This window comes from Wasmannia auropunctata, unplaced genomic scaffold (genome assembly GCF_000956235.1).
Source record: "Wasmannia auropunctata unplaced genomic scaffold, wasmannia.A_1.0 LD334538.1, whole genome shotgun sequence".
NCBI classification, from domain to species: domain Eukaryota; kingdom Metazoa; phylum Arthropoda; class Insecta; order Hymenoptera; family Formicidae; genus Wasmannia; species Wasmannia auropunctata.
The window spans coordinates 987,720-1,011,198 of record NW_012028352.1 but is presented as its reverse complement, the minus strand read 5'-3'; the positions used below and the strand labels follow the sequence as shown (position 1 = coordinate 1,011,198).

At 42.4% G+C, this 23,479-nt stretch overlaps 1 protein-coding gene across 3 annotated transcripts; it reads right to left on the bottom strand.

The window, feature by feature from the left end:
- Window positions 1-1,234: 1,234 nt before the first annotated feature.
- On the bottom strand, window positions 1,235-22,630 carry LOC105458412 (uncharacterized protein DDB_G0283697). 3 transcript variants are annotated; one of them, XM_011703704.1, is made up of 8 exons: window positions 22,317-22,630; window positions 13,346-13,392; window positions 10,302-10,441; window positions 8,977-9,192; window positions 5,452-6,110; window positions 5,121-5,320; window positions 4,867-5,032; window positions 1,235-4,480 (listed from the first exon to the last, which is right to left on the bottom strand). In XM_011703704.1, the coding sequence occupies exons 2-8, from the start codon at window positions 13,383-13,385 to the stop codon at window positions 2,725-2,727; spliced, it is 3,177 nt and encodes a 1,058-aa protein (XP_011702006.1). In that variant the 5' UTR covers window positions 13,386-13,392; window positions 22,317-22,630; the 3' UTR covers window positions 1,235-2,724. The 3 variants fall into 3 exon arrangements, with proteins under 3 accessions (XP_011702006.1, XP_011702004.1, XP_011702005.1); XM_011703702.1 differs by lacking the exon at window positions 22,317-22,630 and adding an exon at window positions 14,438-14,871; XM_011703703.1 differs by lacking the exon at window positions 22,317-22,630 and adding an exon at window positions 14,133-14,416.
- Between the last annotated feature and the right edge of the window lie 849 nt (window positions 22,631-23,479).

The window sequence follows — 23,479 nt, the reverse complement described above, 5'->3', positions numbered from 1 at the left end:
TCTCTATAATAATAATTACATTTAAGCATCAAAAAGGATATTTAAATTTAAGTATTGTAATGCATAATAATGCATAATAATGCATAATAATTACTATAAATATCTTTTGCAATTTACAGGCAACACAATCTTTCTATTAATCCATCACTGATAATTAATTTCTCATCCGGAATACCTTGTTTTTTCGTGACTCTTACTTTTATGACGAATACCAAATAAACCGAATTATTTTCATGGATCCAAATTAGTACTTACTTTAACTGCAGGAAATTTGGAAACGATTGCATTTATACCAAAAAGGATGCAGGCTTTTTAATCTCTTTGATGTTTCTGTAACATAATAAAATTTGTAAATACTATTTACTTTGCTATTCAGGATTGCATACTCTTGCCAGGAACAATTTCTTCCTATAATTTAATCTAATTGTGATTGGAAAATGTATCTATATATCATTTATGACGAACGTGGGCTTTGGCTCGTAAAAGATTAATAAAATAAGCTTCCGAGAATTATACATATTATATACGTATCCTATTCTTGTACTCTATAATTTTTGTACAGAATCTATTAGAGAAACCCGAGGGGATCGCGTAGCAACTATTCAGTGCATAGCAATGACTTTGGTCGCCGTCTAGATTTGATATTTTTATAGTTCGCAAATACAAATCTGAGAATGGCGAGTGGTACTGGCGAATTAATACTATTACATTAGTTTTAATTACAGCGACAACTCACGTTTATTATTGATCCAAAGTATGGCTAGTGCTGTCTGCTCATTTGTTATTACGGTCGGTGCATTTAATTGATTTGACTGAATATCCTGTTACTATTGCAGCCACGTTTATACAAAAGCCATGGTAGATATTTGTGTGTATATCAGTTCTTTGTCAGAAATGTATTCAAATGTCCCATGTGTTTTATTTCTATCGAAAAAACTGAATATTTACAACGATTGCAATTTGTGTATTCGTGGCTCCGTTAAGTTTTCAATCAAGTCTCTGTGATGTATTTTATGTTATGACTGAATTTTTATTGTTTTCTTGATTGCACTTTCTCGGCACAATGATCTAATTTTGAAATATTTCCGTGTAAATATTACATACTGTTGCTGATACCAATGTCCGATACATTTCTATTATTTTATATATAGGGCGTTTCTGAAAAATCTGATTAAACTTTAAGCTTATTTCCATTAATCTTTATAGGAATAAAAAAAATCGACGTTGATGCACATATATTCGAAAAAGCTTTAATTCCGTATTACAGTTTTTTTATTTTAATGACAATTAAATTCCAGATCTTTCGAAAACACCCTGTATACATTAACAAGCAGTGTACGTAGCAGCATTATTTAAGATCATTTCAAAACAATCGTCGCTTTAAACTTTAGTACGAAATTACTCGGTTGCCTTTACAATTAGCGAATTTCTCGACCTTGTAATATTTATGAATTTCTTTTAATGGCAAATATTTGTTGTGTAATTTTTGTCGTACTATAAAGTACAAATAAAAATAAAAGTCCAAAAATTTTGCTCTCCAAAAACATTTTCAAGTGCTACGTTTGTGTAATACAGCCATCAAGATGTGAAGAGGGGCAATGAATAACAAGTAAGTATATTTCCTCGCTCTTTTATATCATACGTAAATATCGACATAGCTTTAAGACAAGATATACGCTCAGGAAGACTTATCCGCTAGTAACAGCTATCGAATTCGACAATAGAACTTAATGTATACATGTAGTTTCTTTTTCATACAGGACCGCATATTTCGAATTGCATTTTAACTTGAACGAATGTGCATAGCATGTAGAGTTACACGGTTATTTACAAGTTTGTTTGTATAATTCAGAAAAATGGAGATATCTTTTCAGCACCTCTGAAACTTCAGTGACGATTTCGGCTAATGTGGATGACACGTATTAATATCGCAAATTAAATTGTTATTAGAATGTATCACGTTTTAAGCTCTATTATATTGCATCACGTTGCCAGCTCAGAGGAAACGAGTTTACTGTATGACATATGCTATTGCATCTCTATAATGCTACATTATTTTAAGTGGATCTATGTGTAGTCATTCACAATTTCTCTAGCGAAGATCTCAGAACGAATTATCTATGATCGGCGTTATCGTTGAACATTAATCCTGCCTTTGCTTTTCATCGCGGTACGTGTGGATAATAATGAGTATCGATGAGCGTGTGTGTGTGTGTATGTGTGTGTGTGTTAGGATGATTAATATCGCATTGTTCTCTGTGTTTGACTATCGGATTGTGATTTCTTTTTCAAAGGTATATGGCATAGCGCCACTTCGCGATTGACAATATATAATCTCTCGTCCCTTTTCTAATTTGCAATAATTTACATCGTCTCGAAACCACGCGAGCTATTAATACCTAACTGAATCGTCTGCAGATTATTTTCTACCCTCAGAGCGGCGCGACGGGTGCGTCGCGCGTTCTTTGGAATGAAAGACACTCGATGATCTGATCGCAACGGGGCTAAGGGTCGAACGCGATGGGTCCGTTCGCGGAAAGCCAGTTTCATAAAAGAGCGCGGTGTTTCTCTTCCATGAAAGTGTCTTTCCCAAGTCGATTGGTGGCAGTATATAAATTAGTCGTTTAACGCTCGCGAGGCAAGATGGTACGGCCTCGTGAAACCTCAAACGCTTCCTCGTATAACACTCGCAATCACGTACATCACGATGTATATATATCTCTGTTAGTACGCCGTGTAATCTTGCCATGGTCTCTGGTGTCTGTATTGCGCTCCGCTGACCTGTATAGCCTCCGGCGTTCTGTAATACACCGTTCGGCTCCGATCGTTATTGCCGATGTTCGTCGGCAGGAACTGAGGACTCGGAACGAACGATTTTTGTTGATGCTGATGTTGCTGCTGCTGTTGCTGTTGCTGTTGCTGCTGCTGCTGCTGCTGTTGCTGACTGATCGGCCGGGAGAGCTTGTAATTGTTTTCGGAAGGCTGCAACACGGTGTCTCTACTCAGCTGTCTGTGAAGTGGCAGGACGAATCCGCTCGGCAAATTGGCTTCCTGAACCAAGGTCGGCGTCAGGGCGTCATTCAGAGTAACGTCGTACTCGCTCTCGGGGATATCCTGAAGGGTCACTTCGTTGATCCTCTGCTTCGCTCTGTAGCTGCCCGGTCCCGACGGTAGATCCTGAATGTCCTCGTTCCTGTACGTCGAGCTGTAGATGTTCGACGTGGTCTCGACGGAGGGAAGTCTCACCTTGCTGCGGATCGGAGAACCCGAGGATGTCTGCACGTTGCCGACATTCGCGTGCTTCTCGCTCGAGTAATTCTCTATCCATTTAGGCGGTTGATTCTCGATTTGATGGTTGCGCAAATCATACGATTGATTCTGAGTGGAGTATCCTCTGGAGGAGTTCGATAAATCTTCCGGGCCTCTCGAGACTTCCTCCTCGTTGTCCTTCTCTATCGGTTTTCGTGGCGCCGGTCTGGATATCACGCTATCGTACTCGTCTTGGCGTTGCTTCTTCTGAAGGTCACTCTGGACGGCTTTGTAAGCGTCATACGTTTGCTTATTGTCCGCTCTCAGGGGCGGCTCCTGATGATTAACGTTTCTATTATCTTCTTGTTCTTCTTGTACGTAGTAACTCCTGTATTCGTTTTCGCCTAAAGTGCTTCGGTGGTCGGTCGTTGTTTCTTCGTCTCTTCTGGGCGAATGCGGCGCTTTAGAGCCGACCGGTGATAATCCCCTCGGATTGGGATTACCGCCTCGAGACGGTAGGAACGGCCTTTTCACGATGCGAACGGTGGTTCGAGGTGGAGGAGGAGACGGTGGCTCTTCCAACGGTTCGTCGTAATACTCGGAAGAGTACTCATCCGGATACGCGACTTGATGATGACTCTGTTCGTTTCTACCTTCCAGGTCTCTATCTTGGTAATCCACTTGCTGAGATGTTCTCTGGGATTTATCGGACAAATTTCTGTGATAATCCGGAGTGTCGCTCACTACACGACTACTTTGAGTCGAAACGGGTCTGGCTGGTCGTTCCGGATAAGACGGCTTTTCCGATCGATCAGTCACCGTGTCTTTAGAGTCGTCTTCGGGCTTACGAATAAGCTGTTCTGGTAAGCATGTCGTCGTAGTTGTTGTGGTAGTTGTAGTGGTGGTTTTCTCGGTTGTTCGATCGTACGAGTTGGGTCTCCTGGGTGCTTCAGTAGCATCCGATAGATCCTTCGATCTCGAGGAGGATCGCGGTCGCTCGGCGTCTCTCTCGCGGTCGAGAAGCCGAGGCGAGTACGGTCGCTCCTGTCTATCGGAATCTTGCGATCTTCCACGTGAATCGCGATCTGAGGATCTCTCGGGATTGCGATCTTTTCCACGCTCGAGAGCTCGGTCTCTATTTCGGTCCCTGTCGCGATCGTGATAACGATCCCTCGAGCGATCCTGATACGTTCTGAGTCGTACCTCTTCCGGCGGTGAGTGATAACGAGTTCTGAAAAATTAATTATTATTATTAATTATAATATTAATTATTGTTAATGATTATGAAGTTCAATGGTTGCATTAAACTTTTGTACATTGATTCTCACAACACCCTTGTTTTTATATATTTGTTACAAAGCCATTTTAGAATTCTATGAAAATTTTGATAAAATATGTTATCAACAATTTGCCAATGATGTATTTCTTGATGTTACAGTTAAAATGAATGTAAGATATAATTAATGATTTTATATCATGATATTTCGCTTCAGTCACAAGGATAGTTATTCTTTTTTAAATGTAATACTGTTTATGAACATTGAAAATGAATATGATTTTGTTTAGTAGTTTAGTTCATTGAATATAACTTTATCGGTGTTGTGTACGTTACCTTACCTGAGGGGACGATCCCGATCCCGAGTTTCATACAAATCTCTGTCTCTGTCTCTGTCCCTGTATGAGGGTCTTCTTCTGAGCGGCCTCCTGCTCGGTCTGGTATCCTCTAACTCGTCATCGTAGTAATCGTCCTCTGCCAAATCTACTGGTCGCCGTCGTGGCTCCTCTTTAATCACAATTAATATTATTATTTTAAAGAGCAATTTATACACTAAGTTCCAATATAAAAAAATTTTATCAGGTAAATATTTTACCTGTCGGCTGCGCAGGGGTGGTTTTGTACGCGTATTTATCTTGCTCCGAAAGTGGCACCGGTCGTCTAATTTTCGGTGGCGCTCTTGGCCTCGAATAAACCGAACTGCTAGGTGCAGCCGGCTTCACCAGGCCCTCCGCATTGGATGATGCACTCGCCGAAGGTGCTGTAGACTCTTTATCGTCGTAATCATCTCTATATCTGACGTGAATAAGAATGAATAAGTTTCGTAAGCGTATACCATTTAAACAATGCAATACCAAAAAGTTGTTGCATACATAAGATATGTCGAAGTGGTTTTCGATAAGATCAACGCGCCAGCGTGTTCTCACCTCTTATCGGAGTATCTTCGTTCATCGGTATCCCTGTTTCTCGACTCCGGCCGTCTATCGTACACATCTGAATCTTCCACCTCCCTCGTCGTAGATCTGACACCTTGATCCGGATTCCTTCCCCGAGGTCTCAAATCATCCTCCAGCGGGTCCCTCGGTCTGGGTGGATCTCTCCTATTTCCTCTTGCCGGGTATCTGTCCCTGTCGTCTCTACCGCGCGCCGGCGGATCCCTGTCCCGGAAGTCACGATCACGGTCCCGGTCTCTGAACTCACGATCCCGATCTCGCCTGTATTTCCGATCGTCGTACTCGTAGTCGTCTCGGCCGATGAAATCCCGCGGACGACCATAGTCGTCGTCGTAATAATCTTCCTCGTAATAATCGTAAGGTCTTCTTCTCGCTGGAGGTCTCCTTCTGGGTGGAATCCGATCGCGTGCGGCCGGTCGACTGGTCGGCGCAGTGATCGGCGCCACGGTGGTCGTGGTAGTCGTCGTAGTCGTAGCAGCTTGGTAAAGGGCGTCGTTCCTGTGCCAATACTTCTTGGAGTTGGCGCAGTCGACCTCGGACACGAAGTGACAGATGAAGGTCTTCTGGTCGAACGCCGTGAAATTGGCGCATAGGAAGTCGTAGCGAGTGCCGAAGAGACAGTGATGGTAGACCTTGAGGAAGACACACGTATACGACGTTAGAATTATCGCGACACGTCTGCCGTATCGAGAATAAGAATGGCGCGCCGTTAATTGCGATAACGACGGTCATTAAAAATACGGGATGGATTTTGACGCTGCATGGGCGTTTACGAAATCGAATCGCGATCGATAGGTGAAAGTGGGCGGCAAATCGGCGCCGCGTGTCGGACTTTCGAAGATTTTTGAAGGCGCCTCGGTCGTTTTCCTTTTTGATCGCCCGCCGCGCGCAATCTTGCTCGCGATTCGTTACGTCGGTCGTCCTCTCGTGGTAACGAAACCGTTTGGCGACATGACGATTTCAGCACACTTTTCACCGCGAACGAACGCGGGCGATCTTGCCGCACGCCACCACGTAGCTTTCACACGGCGGCGCGCGAGTGTGCGAGTGCGAATAATTGCACGGAGTCGCATAAATGTGCATTCTACGGCACGCTCACGAATGAAAAAGGCTCTCGCGTCTGAGTGTGTGGTGAGGGCTCGGTGGTATTATCTGGAACGCACAAACGCCGTAGAATTATCTAGGGGAATTATCTAGAATCATTCAGAGCACATCCTTTCGATAAATGTCCCGGCACCGTTTCACCGAGATCCACCGTAAAAAAGTAGAAGCTAGCTCTGATCCCTGCCAATAATAGATCATGAATCTTACTCAACTCGTGAACATGTAAATGTCAGACGATCATCGAACGTCTAATCGTGCGTTTAACGAGTCTCACGCGCGTATATGCGGCGTTGAGTGATTTCAGTACAGTTAGAATTATTGTAATTTTACTGAAAGTTTATCCCTATTCCAATTTATCTTCCAGTTCTTTTCATCAAATATTGAATTGATTTAATCAATTATCGAACAAAATTATTTGCTGAATTTCTTTTAATGAATCACGTATAATGCTGCACGTTCAGAGATTCCGATCCCCGATAGTTTCAACTCTATGAAGAATTTACGGTGGAAAGTCGGTGGTAAAATGTTCAGTCGGTCGAGACTTCCTCCATTCCGAATGCGCAGAATAAATCACGGTTATTTGCATGAGAACTAGAGTTAGAATTATTCAGAATGCATCATTCTTTATTTCGACGTGCGTTTCCATGCGATCTTATGGATCCTTAGTGTCATGAATTATGAGCGTTTATTGTCCCCGCAAACGTTATAGCGTTACATCGATCACGTTCTGGAAATATTAATCAGCAGGGTCATTACAATTGTAAATTGTACCCGAGACGGGAAAGAGATTAGAAAATAATCCAAGCGATCGCAGGTGATTTCCCGCACCGGAAGCCGGCGGCGAATTAATTGCCCATTTCCCAATTTCTCTTCCGCGACAAATCTTTCGCAAAGCGCACAGGATGACCGGTCTTCCCGACACGTCCTTTTTTTTTTAACGACGCGCCGCGTGGAGCACGTCCCGGCCGACGAACCCGGGTTCGTTACATTTGCATGACAATGCTCCATTCGCTCTCTACAGTCCCGCGAAAATGATCGATAAGAAAACGAGCTGAGTCCGGTCGGAAAGAGGCTACTTTGCAATCGCTTTCACAATTCTAGGAGTTCGCGAGCGCACGTGAATCGCGGAACGGTCAGGGACGGGAAGCGTAGCGGACCACGAAAGTCCTCTTCCTCGGCTTCTTTCCACGATGACCTTGTTATTGCGACCGGCAAAAGGTTTTTCACTTTCGATATTGATTTCTACTTTACTTCTGCAACTTTACTTTGCAACAGTGAAACGATTAGTGAAACATTAACAGTGTATCCAATCAGTTATTTGACACTCCTTGAGAACGTCGCTACTTTAATTATTTTATCAACGCATGTAATCGATATACATCGTGATGATACATTATATGGCGATTTTATGTACATGACGTTACGTTTATTGCAAATTCTCGATTAGTCGTGCAATTGCCACTTACATGACATTATATAGAGATTTATCTTCGCCGATTATCTACGTCACACGATCGCGTATCAGACGTGTATCAGATATTGGCATCGCGATGATTTAAATTGCAACACGAGCGATGTCGGTTTTTTTCCATTTTGAATAATATGAATATTACGCTATAGGCCTCGTGCTTATCTACACAAACACACATACACATGCACACATACACAGTTGCAGTAATTACTACTTACTACTATCTATGGTAATTACGAGGTTGTAATTTTGTTTCATTCAAACGGCACGAATGATTCTACAATGATAATTTCTTAATCGGTCGTTTTTATGTATATCGAACCCGTAATGTGTGCAGAGATTCGCGGTGAAACGATCGCTCACTGCAATCTGATGATTGGTAAAAGTGTGCTCAATTGATACGCATTTTTTTGCATTCGTGTCTCGCCCGAGAACTCGCTTTCGTTCGTTCGTGGTTGCTCGCGTTCGATGTTAATCGCTTATCAATCAGGCCTTCGTACAGATGCCATCGACCGATCGCTGGAATCGAATAGTGATCACTGTCTTCCGTCGACATTAGAAATTAGAAGGCAATGCTCTCGGATCATTGACACCTGTCAATTTATTACGCGAAGGAGACATTGGAGGATCTGTTCTTTAGAATTCAATCAGGCGACAACTGATTTCCCTCACGCCGCATTAGAATTGGCATCTTTTTTATCCAAGAGATAATTCTAGCGTATCGTCCCGCTCAAACTGCATACGCAGCAGCGTCAATGTTTTAATAAATGGACTTCAATCGGCGTTTGTGTCGCTCTCGACACATCGCGCGTTTGGCGTAGAAATTTACATTACTTTTTCTCTGTATCTCTCCAAAGCGCATCACTGTTATTTTCTCGATACTTTTTTTATTTATATTGTAACGTGCGATTAAATTTAATTACCTGGCACTTGTGCGGCACGCTGGCGTAGAATCCGTCGTGTAAGCCGTCGCATTTGAAATCAATATCCTCGGGTATACTATTATAGAATGGATAATCACTGAGATTATAGCCATTTAACTCGCGCGGTAGATTCGGATCCCATATGTAATCGATCTGTGGAATTCCTGTCAAGGTGTGCCCAGTCGTCCCGTTGGTTTCTGTCGCGACCGTTGTCGTCTGAAAAACAAGACGAACATTACAGCCCCTCGTCGACTTTTTCGCGATGTTGCGAAACTAATGGCGTCGAAGACGAAGAGTTTGAAAAAAAAATTCGAAATTACTTTACAACAAACGTATGAACTATGTCGGATCTCAATAAAATGGCTTTCATTTCCTGGGAGCACCAGCCCCCGATTCGATACCGATTTTGCTGTAATGACAGTTTCCGCGTACCGTGAACGGAAAAGCGCCGTCCGATATAGAACGGTATCTTGTAGAAAAGTTATTTCACGCTCGAAGAGGCCGCTGTGCGTCGTGCTATAATGATTAGCGATGATGAGCACCCCGCGCTCGATTTGATGATGTCACCACTCGCTCGTGTTTGCGCGCGAAGGTGAACCTGTCGCGCGCGTGAGTTTCGCTCGAACGTTAATTGATTTGACGCCGGTGTGCATTAATCAAAGACACGGCGCCTCCGCAGATGCAGACACGACGGATGAGTCGCGATGTCAAACCGGATTTACGCGGCGTAGGGGGTTTACAGCCCGTGTGCGCTGTCTTCGTGATTTGGAACACGACACGCGATGTTTATCGTATTACCACGGTGGTCAATGCGCTCTACCACGCTTCCAAGATGTATTACCGGCTAATTTATGTCGTGTTGCATTTGCGAGATTCCCCTTCCCCCTTTTACTCGCGAGGAAGCGCCGGCGAAATGAGAACTCGTTTCGGTACACGATCGTCGTGACTGTGGCATCGGTTTTGCAACGTTTGACGATAAACGATCATGTTTCGCCTACGTCGTGCCGCCAGAGCAACACGAGCGCACGATTTGAAACGAGGATGATACCGGTATAATTTCAGTTTCAATTCGATTTCAATTTGAAAGTGCGCCTAAAGTACATTCTTATTTATATAATATCAAAGATTGCATTCACCAAAATTATTTTGATTATCGTTGATCTCCAAGATCGTATATTGATTCTATCTAGCTGACGCAAAATTAATCGTGCTTAAATTTGAGAACGCAGTATCAAGATTTATATAATTATTTTTATTAAAGGCTTCTAGATAATATTCAGTTAATCGTATTATTTTATGAACTATTCTAGATATGTTTTTCTTACCTCCGAATTTGCCTGATCATTTTCTTCCACGTGAGGCTCCTCGGTGGTGGAGGTGGTGGTCGTTGTTGTGGAAGTTGTCGCAATTTTAAATTTTGGCCTAGTCTTGAGTGCTGCGGAGACGGCGTGGGCCAATAGTATTCCTAAAAAAAAAAAAAAAAACGATCTCGTTACTGAGAACGTAAAAAAATGTTTTTATTTAAAAATCATTGAGAAGCATGAATCGGTGTCATGACGTCCCACGTCGCGCGGACATAATCACGTTCGTGGTAAAAATAGTTCGGTTTGCTCGCCTGAGGAGTATCGATGGCCCCGATGAGTCGTCTGATACATTAAGGAAAAAGGACATCAGGCATCCGTGGATTACGTAAATCGCGAAGAAGCGTCGGCGTTGCAAAACTTAAGACGAGGAGTGTGGTGAGAACCCAACATAAGTGTTGCAATTTTCTCTCGCCGAGCGAGCGCATTCGGTTGGGTAATTGTTCTTAAACGGATCAAGGCTGTCTATTGATCATTTCCTTTCCACATTTTGTTGATTTACGATACAATATATGAGCCACGTATGCTAATATGCGGTAAACCGGTAATACGCTGCAATCAATCTTCAGTCAATCATGAACATTTCATTTTTACTTCGTTGGTTTCACAGATTTTTAGAAATCTGTGGTTGATTCTTGTATTTGTCTCTCTCATTTGTTTTTATTAAATAACTTCTTATTTTGATCAAATTCCCTTGTTCCTATCTCTGTGTATTTATATCTCTAAAATAAACAGAGAAAACCTATATGCCGCCTCCAGTTGTTATTAATGGCTCCGTAAAGCCTTGGTACTAAATCACATTTGTGACCGTTTTGAAGTAGTTCAAGGCTATTTTAAGAATTAGCAGCTGAGGAAATTAAGATACGAGGTGTGGACAGTCCGTGAAGCGCGAATTAAGGCAGGAATTGTTTTTTCGCTTTCTACAAGACTTATCTCCCGACGTTATATATCTTTATGAACGTTGTATATCTTTATGTACTCAATAACTCATATACGCTGCGAAAGTACCGCTAGGAAAGGGAAAAATAATAATTAATATAAATTCTATCGCTGACATTTACTTGATTAATCAGTAAAACTTAGGATACAGAAAACAGTTACCAGCCAGGTAACCGACTAACAATTTCTATAGGATATACAATCGCTGCTTTTTACGACCGTGTTTCTTGCTTCCGTTATTTTCGATACGAATCTCGCGCATGGTGCACGTACAGACGGAAAAACGTGTTCGCGCCTTCGTTGAATCGATTAGGGTTGCGCGACAACGTGAACGCGGCTCGTGGACCGGAAAGTGGATGTCCTCGAAGGTGATGTTGAAAATGTGTACGGTAGGCCCGGCGATCGTATAACGGGATCATACTTTTCCAGGCTGCGATCGATAAAGAGCCGCGCCGCACGCGGGCTTGGCGTTGCATAAAAATGAATTATGGGAACGCGCTCGCATTCCGTTTGTGGGAAACGTTAACGTGGGCGTGCTCTCTTTCTCTTTCTTTCTGCAAACGTTTATACGCTAAGTCGGTTTTTGATGACGAAATCGTTCGCTATTTCTACGTCGATGTATAAACAAATTGCTTCATTCAATTGTCTATCGGCGACGCGTAGTCTCGATCGAATGGGAATGACCTGACATTTTCTTTCCTCTCGAAGGGCGTGGACCGGGACTTCTTTCTCGCCTTGGCGAGATGATTTTCATTAAGGAATTATGATGCGACGCGAAACGCATTTACGTGCACGTTTTACGCGCGGCACCTAACGCGCTGATGCGCAATGATGATCAGACACGTTAGTTGTGAACATCGTGTTCATCGCCGTGAGATTAATATAGCGTCGCTAATTATCGTAAAAAGTTTTACGATGCCGTAAGAATAGCGGTTTGAATTATTTCGTGATTCTCAAGCGAGATTTTAAAGACCTCCGCGGATCGAGTGTTGCCCAACCGGCGAAAATGTCAGAAAGCATTCTAAATGCTAGCACACAGCGTCACGTGACTGATGTAAACCGCTTCAATGAGTGTTACGGGCGCAGAGCAGGTCGATAGCGAGTTGAATTCGCGGTACGCGCTTGTAAACAGCCGCGACGTAGTCTTTCCTCGCAAGCCAGCTTTCATGGAATTCCGTTCTTTATCAAGATCCCGAGCTTTTTTCTGTCGCCGCTCTAAGAGCGGATGACGTTAATGCCTGTGTTTGCCAAGTATCTTATCCGGAATTTTCGGACTGTCAAGATTACACGTTTCATGCTTCGCGACGAGACAAAGGAGTCCTCTTGGCATTCACAACAGGTCCCTCTTTCTTCGTGCAACTTTTCTGTAAAGCATTTTTGCCGAATCGCACGTAGCCGTGAATCGCAATGCGAATACCAAATGTGTTTGATGTAATTTATAAAGATTTAAACTCTTGTTTCTCTCGGTTGACCAAGACACCCATTTCGCCTTTAGCATTTAATAATAGACTTCAGTATTTAATAATCTATGGGATGTCTTTTATAAGACATCTTCTAATTAATATTTATGATTGAGTAAAATATAAGAGAATAGTTTATATTTTATAGTTTCTAAATTACTTTTTCTTTTATATACAAAATAAAATGTTATAAATAGCTGTCAAGTTTTATCCGTGCCAATATCAGCAGGTCTAACTTCTCATTACTCGTACATTGTGTTCAATTTAATTTGCTTGTCATGGAAGGTAGTCGCTGTTTTGTATTGTACGAGGAGTCGCGTTGAGACTCGATTTACGTGCGCGACGTAAAATTCTCGGGTGTAGAAGGTCGTCCACTGTCTCTTCGGCATTCCTCCGTGGCCGTGGAAAGTCCAAAAATACTAAGGACGCGACATCACGGCGGACCGCGAGATGGACAAGGGAGAGATTCTTTCTTTTGCAGAAAGGTAAACAGGATTTCAAGAAATAGTAGAAATCGAGTAAAAGTCCCGCTGACAAGCTCCGTTTAGTATCGAAATCATGATCGTCGAGAAACGAAGAATCATCAGATTCTGTAGAAATTGTGCTTACCGTACAGAGCGAGCAGCAGCAGCCATCGTTTCTCCCGCATATTGGCACTGTAACAAACAAATTGATTACGTTAGTTATGTAATAGAATAATTATTATTTAATTAGTGAGTTGATTTGCGTTCCAATTTAATTTCAGAGATTAAATTCTTTGATAAAATTTGAAGGATAATTAGGTATATTAATTTATCATTTTATTAAAATTTCGACACATAATTTATATATATAATTTATAAATAATTCCATACGCGTAGGATTACATTTAAATATAAAATATAATCATATATAATACTGTTAATTTATAAACGTCGAAGTTCTCAATTTTATGTATTATTTTTGGAATAGTTGTCTCTCGTCGGCAGTTTTTTTTTTTGCGCAAGACGTCAGAGAAGGACATAGAGATTTCTACGATTGCGAAATATTAATTGAATTCCTCGGGGTATTGAATGACAATCGCACGGCACTGTGCATCGGCACAGCCGAGCATAATCAAAGCGGAGTGCCTTAGCACCGCGCGTAGACTGTATGAGGTGCTCGAGCATATGGGAACGGATAGGAACTTTCTCTGTGCTGTCACCACTGCTAACCATATAATGCAAGGATAATGCGAGTGTTATATAAATGCGCGATCACGTAATATCGGGTGTGACTTTGTAGTAGCGGTTGCGAATGTCTAATTATTAGAGCCTATCGATGCGCCTAAGAGGGCACACAGGTCTGCTTACAGAGCACTTGTAGAATTTTTCAAAGAAGATTCGCGATGCGGTAATACGCTGGCTCAATAACTTACGTTACGATCATCACACGCGATACTTGCTGCGTTCTTGTGATAATAACGGGTTCGCATCTTTACCCTGGAGGTTGAGATCGCGTTGCCTTTAGAATCTTTAGGTCTTGCACGTCACACACTTAGTTCTCGCATATCACGCGTGCAGTATATCACGCATAGTATCCTGCCTGTCACGACTTTTACTTGCAAAGTTTATTGAGGATTGAGCTAAATTGTCACTTCGTAGATGTAACGGATGGCCTTGATTTTTCGATCACCGTCGATAATGCACGCTCCGTAATGGCATCATGCTTTTAAGATTTTACCTCTTTTTTTTTCCCCCTCGCCTGGGTGAAAGTAACCTTGCAACCTTCCAGTACCAAATTAGATTACCAATGGACTTGCGTGGACTTGTTGTAGTAACACGCCATGAATGTACTATGCTGGTCATACACTTGTTACGACTTGTACGGTCGGCTATTAACTAAGTTTGAGTCATCGGATCTAATCAATTTGAGAGACTAGGTTTGTCGATGAACGCAAGATTATAAAACCGCTGGGTGATCGGTCTTTGATTAGTACAAATTAATCAATAACGATGATCTAAGTGAGACGCGCAACAGGATGCGAATTCCATTCTCGTCTATCGCTTCTAATTAAATGGAGAGACTGCAGGCACGTGAGTTTCGAACGTAAATACACGCGATTCCTATGTTTCTTCTCAGTTTTCCGCACAGAAATGTGCCGTACATGCTCGCATTAATTAAGCGCTCTATCGCGCTCCAGTTCCCAAACAGATTCTTATCGGTTCTGTAAAAGTAGGAAAGAAAGAGAGAGGATACCTCCCGCACGCTGCAGCCGTACAGGACTGCATTATTCAGTTACACAAGTTTTCGTAATTGTTCCTTTTGTCCGTGTCACAACGCGAGGAACGAGTTCTCAGACGGGTATGGGAAGTCCTCCCTAGATTACAGATCAGTTTCATTCGGAAGCTGCGTAAATTAGACCTGAATCCTAATAAAATTTATGAATTGTTATTCGACACGGACAAGTTTCATCTAGCGAAATATATTACCAGCTATGTTTCGTAATCATCAGCTGTTATATAATTTACTGTTTATTCTTTCAACGGTACTTCTTATATTTTATCCACTTCCTATGGCATATCTGTAAGAATTATAGATAATTAATTGTAATACTTTACATATTGTATGAACATAATAGCCTTTGACGCGTGACGGAGAGGATTATCATGTTGCCAGAAGACTCCACTTTATCAATTATGCATTACAAGAAATGAGAGATGTAATCTCTAATTGTGATCTGCCTGTGTTTTGATTTTTATCGCATATTGAACATTTTCCGAAAGAATCTTCCTTATCAAGATACATGCAAAATATGTTACCAGTAACGTTACCTTACGGTAAACTACTTTATGTTACGACATGCGAGTAACGGTCACCCACGCCCACTAAAGGTCACCGGAAGTGATGGTACAAGTTGCTCAATTGATTCGCCTTCTTAAATCGAACTTCGCGAGTGCAGCAAAAAATATGCTTCAAAGATTCTCGACTTATTTATCTTTTTTTTTCAAACTTCTTGAATAATAAAAAAATTCCCAGACAGAATATTAATTAAAAAACAACTGTGAAGAAGCCGATATTTATATAATTTTTAAATCGTAAAGAATAATTTCTCAAAAGATATTTAGAATTTTAATTTTAAATTAAAAATATTTTTCATTTTAATTTCGAATTTTGAATCAACTTTTTTGTATAATTGTAATAATTTATACTTTTATGCCTTTTTTTTAGCTTTAAAACAAACGTTTTTGAATAAATGCTAAACATTGCGTTAAGGCGTGGTTACAAAAGTCGATAGCCTTCAAAAGTGTAGTATGCCGAAACAGCAGGCTTTCATTTCCTCATGCGTGCTATTCGAATACTCGTTTCGAGCTGTATTATTTAATTAATCGTCGAATCGAGAAAAACTATGTATCGATGTCGACTGTAACGCAACGAATGCAACGAGAGAAAGAGTTAATTAAAAAATATATATAAATGCGATAACATGGAATTCCGATAAGAAATTTTTTTCACTTTTCCAGAATGTTGTTCTTTCTCTTGTTAACGAGCACTTATTAAGATCCGACGGAAATAATATGAGCTTATGTATATTATGCATATTATAAATATGCAATTTAAAAGAATGTTAATTAGACTTCAAATAGGATTGCATAATTAATTTTATAATTTAATAATAGTGATTTGTCTCGATGCCGCAAATTTACATAAACAGCGAGAGAAAAAAGATAACATCAAGAAATATTGAGCTAAAAATATATTTTATATATTTTTTGCTATGCAAAATTTCTGCTAGAATCCATGTTGCCAGAAGCAACTCATGCGTTTTGTAAAATATTGGAGCAACAAGTTTAACAAGATTTGTGCATAATATAGATTTTTTATTATCATTTTGCTTGTTTTTCCAGACCAGCGAACAAAGATATAGACTAGGTCAGACACGCCTCACGTATTCCAGTGCGCGATCATATCTTCATAAAGCAGAGATCTGCTTAAAATAGATCTAATCCGTCGCGATCCGTCACATCAGTGGATCAGTCACGAACATAACGCTTCTCGCTATTTTAACCGTGCTATCCGCAGTCGAGCGGTGTTTGTTGCATTAGTTACAAGCATTGTTTGCCTTGTAGGTAGAAAGTGTGCGATTGTGCAAGGTAAACATATGCAGGACAAACGTTAATAATCGCAACGGGAGCTGTTTGGCCGTGCGTGCGCGTAAAAAAAAGAGAATATCTTTCGTAAATTAGATCACTATCTGTTTGCGGAGTATATGAAACGTTGAACTTGCTTGGACGTACGCCAGGGCCGCTTCGGGAATTTTTGAGCGCTGCGACCAAAACGAAATTCTACGCAGCTGTGCCCGGAGTGAAGTAAACACGTCTCGAGCAGATCATGACGTTTTCTTCGCGAATACACATGTATATTTACAAGCGACTTCATATTTAAATATAAGAGCGCGTCTGCAATATGCAAGAATGATTTGGAGTCTGGAGTTGGAAAGGCAAGCAGATGATAAAACAAAATTTATAATATTATTACGGTATTGTTAGAAATAATTTAAAGGATATGCTAAAACGAATAAAGTTATATTAGGACAGAAAGATTAGAATTAACTTATAAAATACATTTTATTAAAACATATTTTTCACTTTTCAAAAATGAGCGACTATAGAATTCGCTATTCATCTCTTATTGTAATGTTTCTTCTTAATTCTACCGCTTTTTAAATAGACGTTAGATTTATTTATATAAAACGTTAATAATTTTCGTTATATCTTGCCAGTATATCGCGTTTCCACATTCCAAGCTTCCGTTCTGACACTAGAACGATTTCTCCTATTAGAATTTAGAAATTCTTCCATAATCCATTTATGTGCTTTCCGCGAGGGTAGTGTTTCGTTGATTTCACGTTTACCCGCGATAAGCGGTGTTATTAATAATTTACGTATATAGGAAATATGTCTAACTTCTTCCTCAAGGCGAAGTAAAAATTTAACGAGTAGACACGGCACGAAACGCCAATAGCCTACGGCCACGATAGTATTCCGAAATTAGCCCCTAACACCTGCATTCACGGAGTTTAACGTACGCTTCAATGACCACAGAATTGAAGTAATCGGTATCGTTTATCGTGGTAACCAATCGCTTGCGCAACAAAGCGATAATAAATAATTGCCGTTATTCCTGACGATTAATTGCCGCGACGCCAATTTTGGCGCACGCAAAACGTGTCACTGCATTTCGACGCAACTAATCGAAATTCAACCTGGTACTTTGACTCTGATTAGGAACTGTCATTGGGCAACACTCAGAATTCGTTCGATCGAGCCGATCAGAAAGTGTTTCGGCCGTTCTTGCTGTGCCACGAGACGCGAGAACCGGCTTCGGAATAAATGATTTCACTCTCGGCTGAGAATAAAATTTATTCGACCGTAAAGAGCATCGGTCGCGTCATTTTACCGATTTATTGTGTAAGATCTATTTTTGTGTACAAAAATACAATAAATATCGGCACGGGAGTAAGTCCCGTTGGAGAAAAAAAACTCTTACAAGTTACCAAAATTATCGATGTATAAAAAAAAATATTGCACGTTTGATAGATTCTCGATGTATATCTATTCCACAGATTAATTATTAATTAACCATTGACTATTAACATTATTAATAGCCCTGTGCTATGCTTCATTATGAGACATTTACGTAAGCGCTACGTGCGAAAAACGCGCCAGATAGATGCTGTTTTGATAGCCGGCGAAACTATTCGAAAGTTATTATTTAAGAGCGGGGCGGAGAGTGAAAAATTGGACGAATCCGTCTCCTACGAATTTCTCCCCTAAGAAGAGGCTTGTGCTCCGTGTATAATTAGCGCGATTAATGTGTCGTGAAGCCGGTGCGCTGCCATCGTCTTCCGACTCTTCCTATTCCGTGCGAACGATTGTTCGTTAGAGAGGAGAGCACAATGAGGGTCCGACGGGGGGTCCATATAAGAGATATTTTACGGTATGACGCTTCCTACCGCAAACTGTAAACTCTATTGTATAAGTTATACAATCTAGTTTATCGCTCCCTGTAGGTACTTCGATCTATTCGTACGTAACTCAACATCTCCGCAGCAAATGTAAGATGCTTCAAGCGATCGAATGTGATAATTGTGATAAGAATATACACTTTCTGCAGTAACAATTACAAATTATTTAATTATTTTTGCCGAAATATAGTTTGCAAAATAAATGAGTATTCATCGGTAGTATGATCCCGAAACGTCGTTGCGTAAAGGAGGTGTGACATACTTTTTACTCGTTGACACGATCGCCAGATCTGGTTATCTTACTATGAAAGTGCTGATGGCCAGAAAAATTTCGTTTTGTCCTCAGGCGAGCTTTCAGAAGTCTGATTTCTATCAGATAATTAAGATATTTGTTGAGCGTACGATTCATTTCTCAAGTTTCTGCTGACGTATATTTGATTTTCAAAAAAAAAGGATTAAAGTGATTGATTAATGGTTATATCAATTATAATAATTTTCACTGACAATAAGCACTTATTAAGCTCATCAGATGAAATCCATGTCCAACAATACGCTGACTTTTTGCCTGATAGAGATTAGCGGTAACTTATTGCACGTACCGTTATTCTTATTTGTGCGCCACTCGGAGTGTACGCGTTATACACGTCTCCGAGCTCTCGTACCGCGCGCCTTCGCCCGGGCTATCCTCTCTCATTTATGTATTAATTCTCCTCCCCGCGAATGCGATTATCCTCCGAGAGGTTATTTACAGCGAGACGTGCCGGCGGGTACAAGATAATAAAGTAACAGTTACCGTATACCCCGAGACAGTTAAAGTGCCTAACGCCATCGTTGGGTGATTAAAATTTTATTTATCCCCGCTCGTAAGCGTATCCCCCAGTGCAATTATTCCCAATTGAAGCGTACTTCGGTAATTACCACGAGCGGTGATCAAATAGAAGGTATTTTATTGTAGCTTCACTTTTCCCGAGCGCATTTTCTGCCGCGCAAGTGTTTCTCCCCTCCGTGTCAATCGTTCAGTGCCTTTCCAGCGCGGAGATCCGTCCGGCGCACATTAATGATCACCGATCGAAAACGGTCTTTTCGCTCGCTTGATCATCGCTCGAGTCACACGGATCGGCCATAAAGCTATCCGGGCGTTCGATTATGGCGAAGTCGTTCGTTTATTTTTCCGCCGGCGTATCGGGAGAAAGCCGACCGCCGCCGCCGCCGCCGCCGTCGCTTGCGCTCGCGCTTGTGCCCGCGACGACGAACGTGGATTATGTCGTAACGTCGTGGCGCGGTGCAATATTGTTTATGAAAAAGAACCCGCCAAACAGGCGAGCACGTGCTGTCGATGCTACCGCTGCGACTCTGCTGCTGCTGTTGCTACTGTCGCCGTCGCTGCTGTGTACCCTTTCGTCGCGTCGCGCCGATCCATCGGCGCGCCGAGAAAATGGGCCGGTCGCGCGGGCCGCGTGATTACGAAACTTTTTTAATTACGTAACGAAGTTCGCGCGCGGCGAAAATTCTCGCGCGTATTGCCCGTTCACGAAGACATATGGATAACCCTCCGTGGTCCTCGCAGAAATCGAAGAAATCTACGCAAATTGAATAATCTTGACCGTTGGAAGATTTGAGATATCGATGATTTCTAGTCGATTCTCAATTTTTTCGCTTTGAGAGAAGCTGGTAAAACCAGCGCGGCACGATTTGTTTTAGAGTCAAGTCGCGCGAGCGTTAGATGGAATTGAGAAAAAGGTTGAATTTCATTAAGAAGAGCTGTGGCAAGGCGTGTCGCGTCTAACGCGCTCCTCGCGTAAATTAAATTCACTTTCGAACGTGTGTACAATCGCCTTGCGGAATCCGCGGATTGAAAGTGAACGTGGTGGACGCGTTAGAACGGAGCGAGGCGATGAATTTACACGGGCCGGGGAGAGCGAGAGAGACGTAGAGAGAACGGGCCGATTGGGGTACGCGCCGTCGAGGTTACGGAAAACATACTCCGCCTAATCGATGAAGTGGTATCGGCCTCGTGTGTATACGAGGTGAATTCTTGATTTAGATAAATCCACAGTGTAAGAAACGCAGCGAATGCAAAACGCTATCGTGACTCGATTGAAAGTTAAGGCGCACGAGAAATGTCTTGCCCTATTGATCGATAAAGCTGTTATATCAGTCCGCGATCGCGTTTTCTCACACTGAAATAGTTTTCAATAGTATTAAAATTTACGTGAGAAAAAGAAAAAGAGAAACAAGAAATCACAAATTAGCTAATTATTTCGCTCGTCTTTCTCAGGGTCTTTTTCGAACGAAAGCTTTTTTTGTTCTCGCGGCTTCGTGGCAAACGTATGATTTATTTCCTGCCAGTAAAACGAATAAATTACCATAAGACCGACGAAAGTTTTCATCGGGAATAAGATTCGAGGAGCGAGCGTGCACTGTGCGTACCTGATGCGTGCGTGCTCGTTGCTTGTACGTGTGCGTATGTATGTGTGATTGAATGCATGCGTGTGTGCACGCCGTCACACGTGTGCGGCGACCGAGTATACGTCTTTAAGCCGAACGAACTCTCTTCTCGTTACTCGCGATTCCCAACGAGCAGATTAGAAATTCGTGACTTCGCTGGAACGATATATACTCGCTCGACTACTCGCGATGGAAAACGTTGCGCAAAAGGGATCGAAAATTGCGTTACCGCGCGGCCGTTTTCGGGCGGAATTTCGCGCGGCTTTTTCGATTTCGCGCGCCTATCCGCTCGTGCGGAAACGCTTGCGAGTGGAAAGTGATCGAATGTGGCAAAATTCGATGATAAAACCAGTTCGCTCTCGTTGTCATTGCTATCGAGATGCAAAAACGACAGGGGGGAGGGAGAGACAGGAAGGCGCGCAGGATGCGGCAAGCAGCGAAAGTCCTGTCTTTATTGCGGTCTTCGAAGCGACTCGCTTTAATGCTCGCGTTCCTCATTTTTTTATAGATCCTTTTCTCTGTTCACTCAAATGAATCTGAGAACTCATCAGCCGCGTGTTATTTATTCTTCGTGGCGATATCACTACGTTTATATAACTAATAAATATTGAAGATGTTAGCACCTCGAATTCATCATTTTAAGGATAATGAATGCCTCGAAACTTTTTCTTGAAGCTATCTCGGACCGAGATGTGCATGAGCTGTGTCGTAAGAGAACAATGATATTTTAACTGCGGGCAGGAGCTGACAGCTCCTGCTAAATAAACACTGTGATTATGGTCGATGAGGCAATACAAATTTCATTAAATTCGCCGAATTGTCGCGGCGCTTCGCTTTCTTTGCTTTCGAGGAGCGTAACGCGCCACAGAGATCCAATATTACGCTCGAAATTAATAAAACATATAGATACATTAGTGCGTTTCACCGAAAGATTAAAAACGTTTCTCGTACGAGGCAACGTTCAACGTCACGAGAATTTTGCAAGATCGGTAGCTACGCGAATCTTACGTCGAAATGAGAAAAAAAATTAAAAAATTCATTTTTTTTTTTCAAATTCGTTCGATCTCCACGATTACGCAGCTCCGGCGATAGTGGAGAACGTAATTTGTAGCGCATAACGCAAACATGATGAAAAGGTGATCAAACCTGTCTCTCTCGGCTCCGCTCGTTTTTCGCTAATCCCTCATGAAACCCACCGTCCTCACATCGACTGGCACTTGAAATGTAAAAACTCACAAGTATATCGTTACGATTACGAATGGGAGGTACGGAGCACCTCGTCGTGCGAGATTGACGGTGACGTGCGCCCGGAAAAATGCCCGCCGTGCGGTTTTTCGGTGGGACCGCGGACGACGGAGACGAGACGACGGTTTTTCGTTTACGGGTGCGGGGCGAGATCGCGGCGTCCGGTCCGGCCAGAAGACTGCGCGATGGAAGTGGAAAAGCCACCAGCAGGAGCGTTGCGCTCCGACCACCATCGTCAGGTTGAGAGCTTTCTACGACCGACGATGAGGCCGGAGGAGGGAGTCGAACGGCGCATTGGCGTCTTCGGGGCCCGATCGGGGCATAGGCGTAAATTCCTCTGGAGGCTTAAGGACCCCGGAGAGAAAGGCATCGGAGAGAGAGAGACTTGGGCGAGCAGGCACGGCACGTAGAAAGACACCTGCGTCGCCACCTGACAGAACGAGACGCTCTCGCGCTCTCGCTATACGCCACGCAGAGCCCGGGTTCGATATCGATATATGCGCTGTAAGGTCATTGCTGCGTGCGGCAGCACGCAATCCGTGATATTTGCTCTCGCGGCCTGCGATAGTCATCGGATCAATCCGCGGCACCGCTTCGCAACGAGCCACCCAGACGTATAATTACAACGAGCCCGACATATGTGAATGATTATAGTCGCGTTCTGTTTGATGTCAATTGATAATCTATGGCAATTATGGATGGTTAAGTATTGCTGGCGCTCGAGCTTCGTGAGCGATCCAAGCGCGACAAATGGATGACAGATAGGAGTGGAATAATCGGTCGAGTATCGGTTAAATGAATAGTTAAATTTTTATGACATTTATAATGCGATTCGACACCTATTGTCACGATAGCTTTGCGTTCTATTTTAGAGAAGATGGAGAGAGGGTAGGGGTGGGAGGGACGCATTCTATCAAAGGTCTCTCACTGCCTTCGGGGTATTCCGTATCCGACGCGGTCCCTTCGTCATCTGTCACTGACCTGAAACCTAGCGTGCACACACCACGAAGGATACCGTATGAGAGATCAATCAGAGGAGCCGAGTGAAAGTGGAACGTCGGACG

Bases quoted from the DNA above. Each gene is read 5' to 3' on its own strand.
- LOC105458412 (XM_011703702.1), bottom strand. From the start codon at position 14,562: ATGACCAGCATAGTACATTCATGGCGTGTTACTACAACAAGTCCACGC. The intron at 10,442-13,345 runs GTAAGCACAATT...TTTTTTTTTTAG, and splicing joins GCTGCTGCTCGCTCTGTACG to GAATACTATTGGCCCACGCC. The intron at 4,481-4,866 runs GTAAGGTAACGT...TTAATTTTTCAG, and splicing joins GATCGGGATCGTCCCCTCAG to AACTCGTTATCACTCACCGC.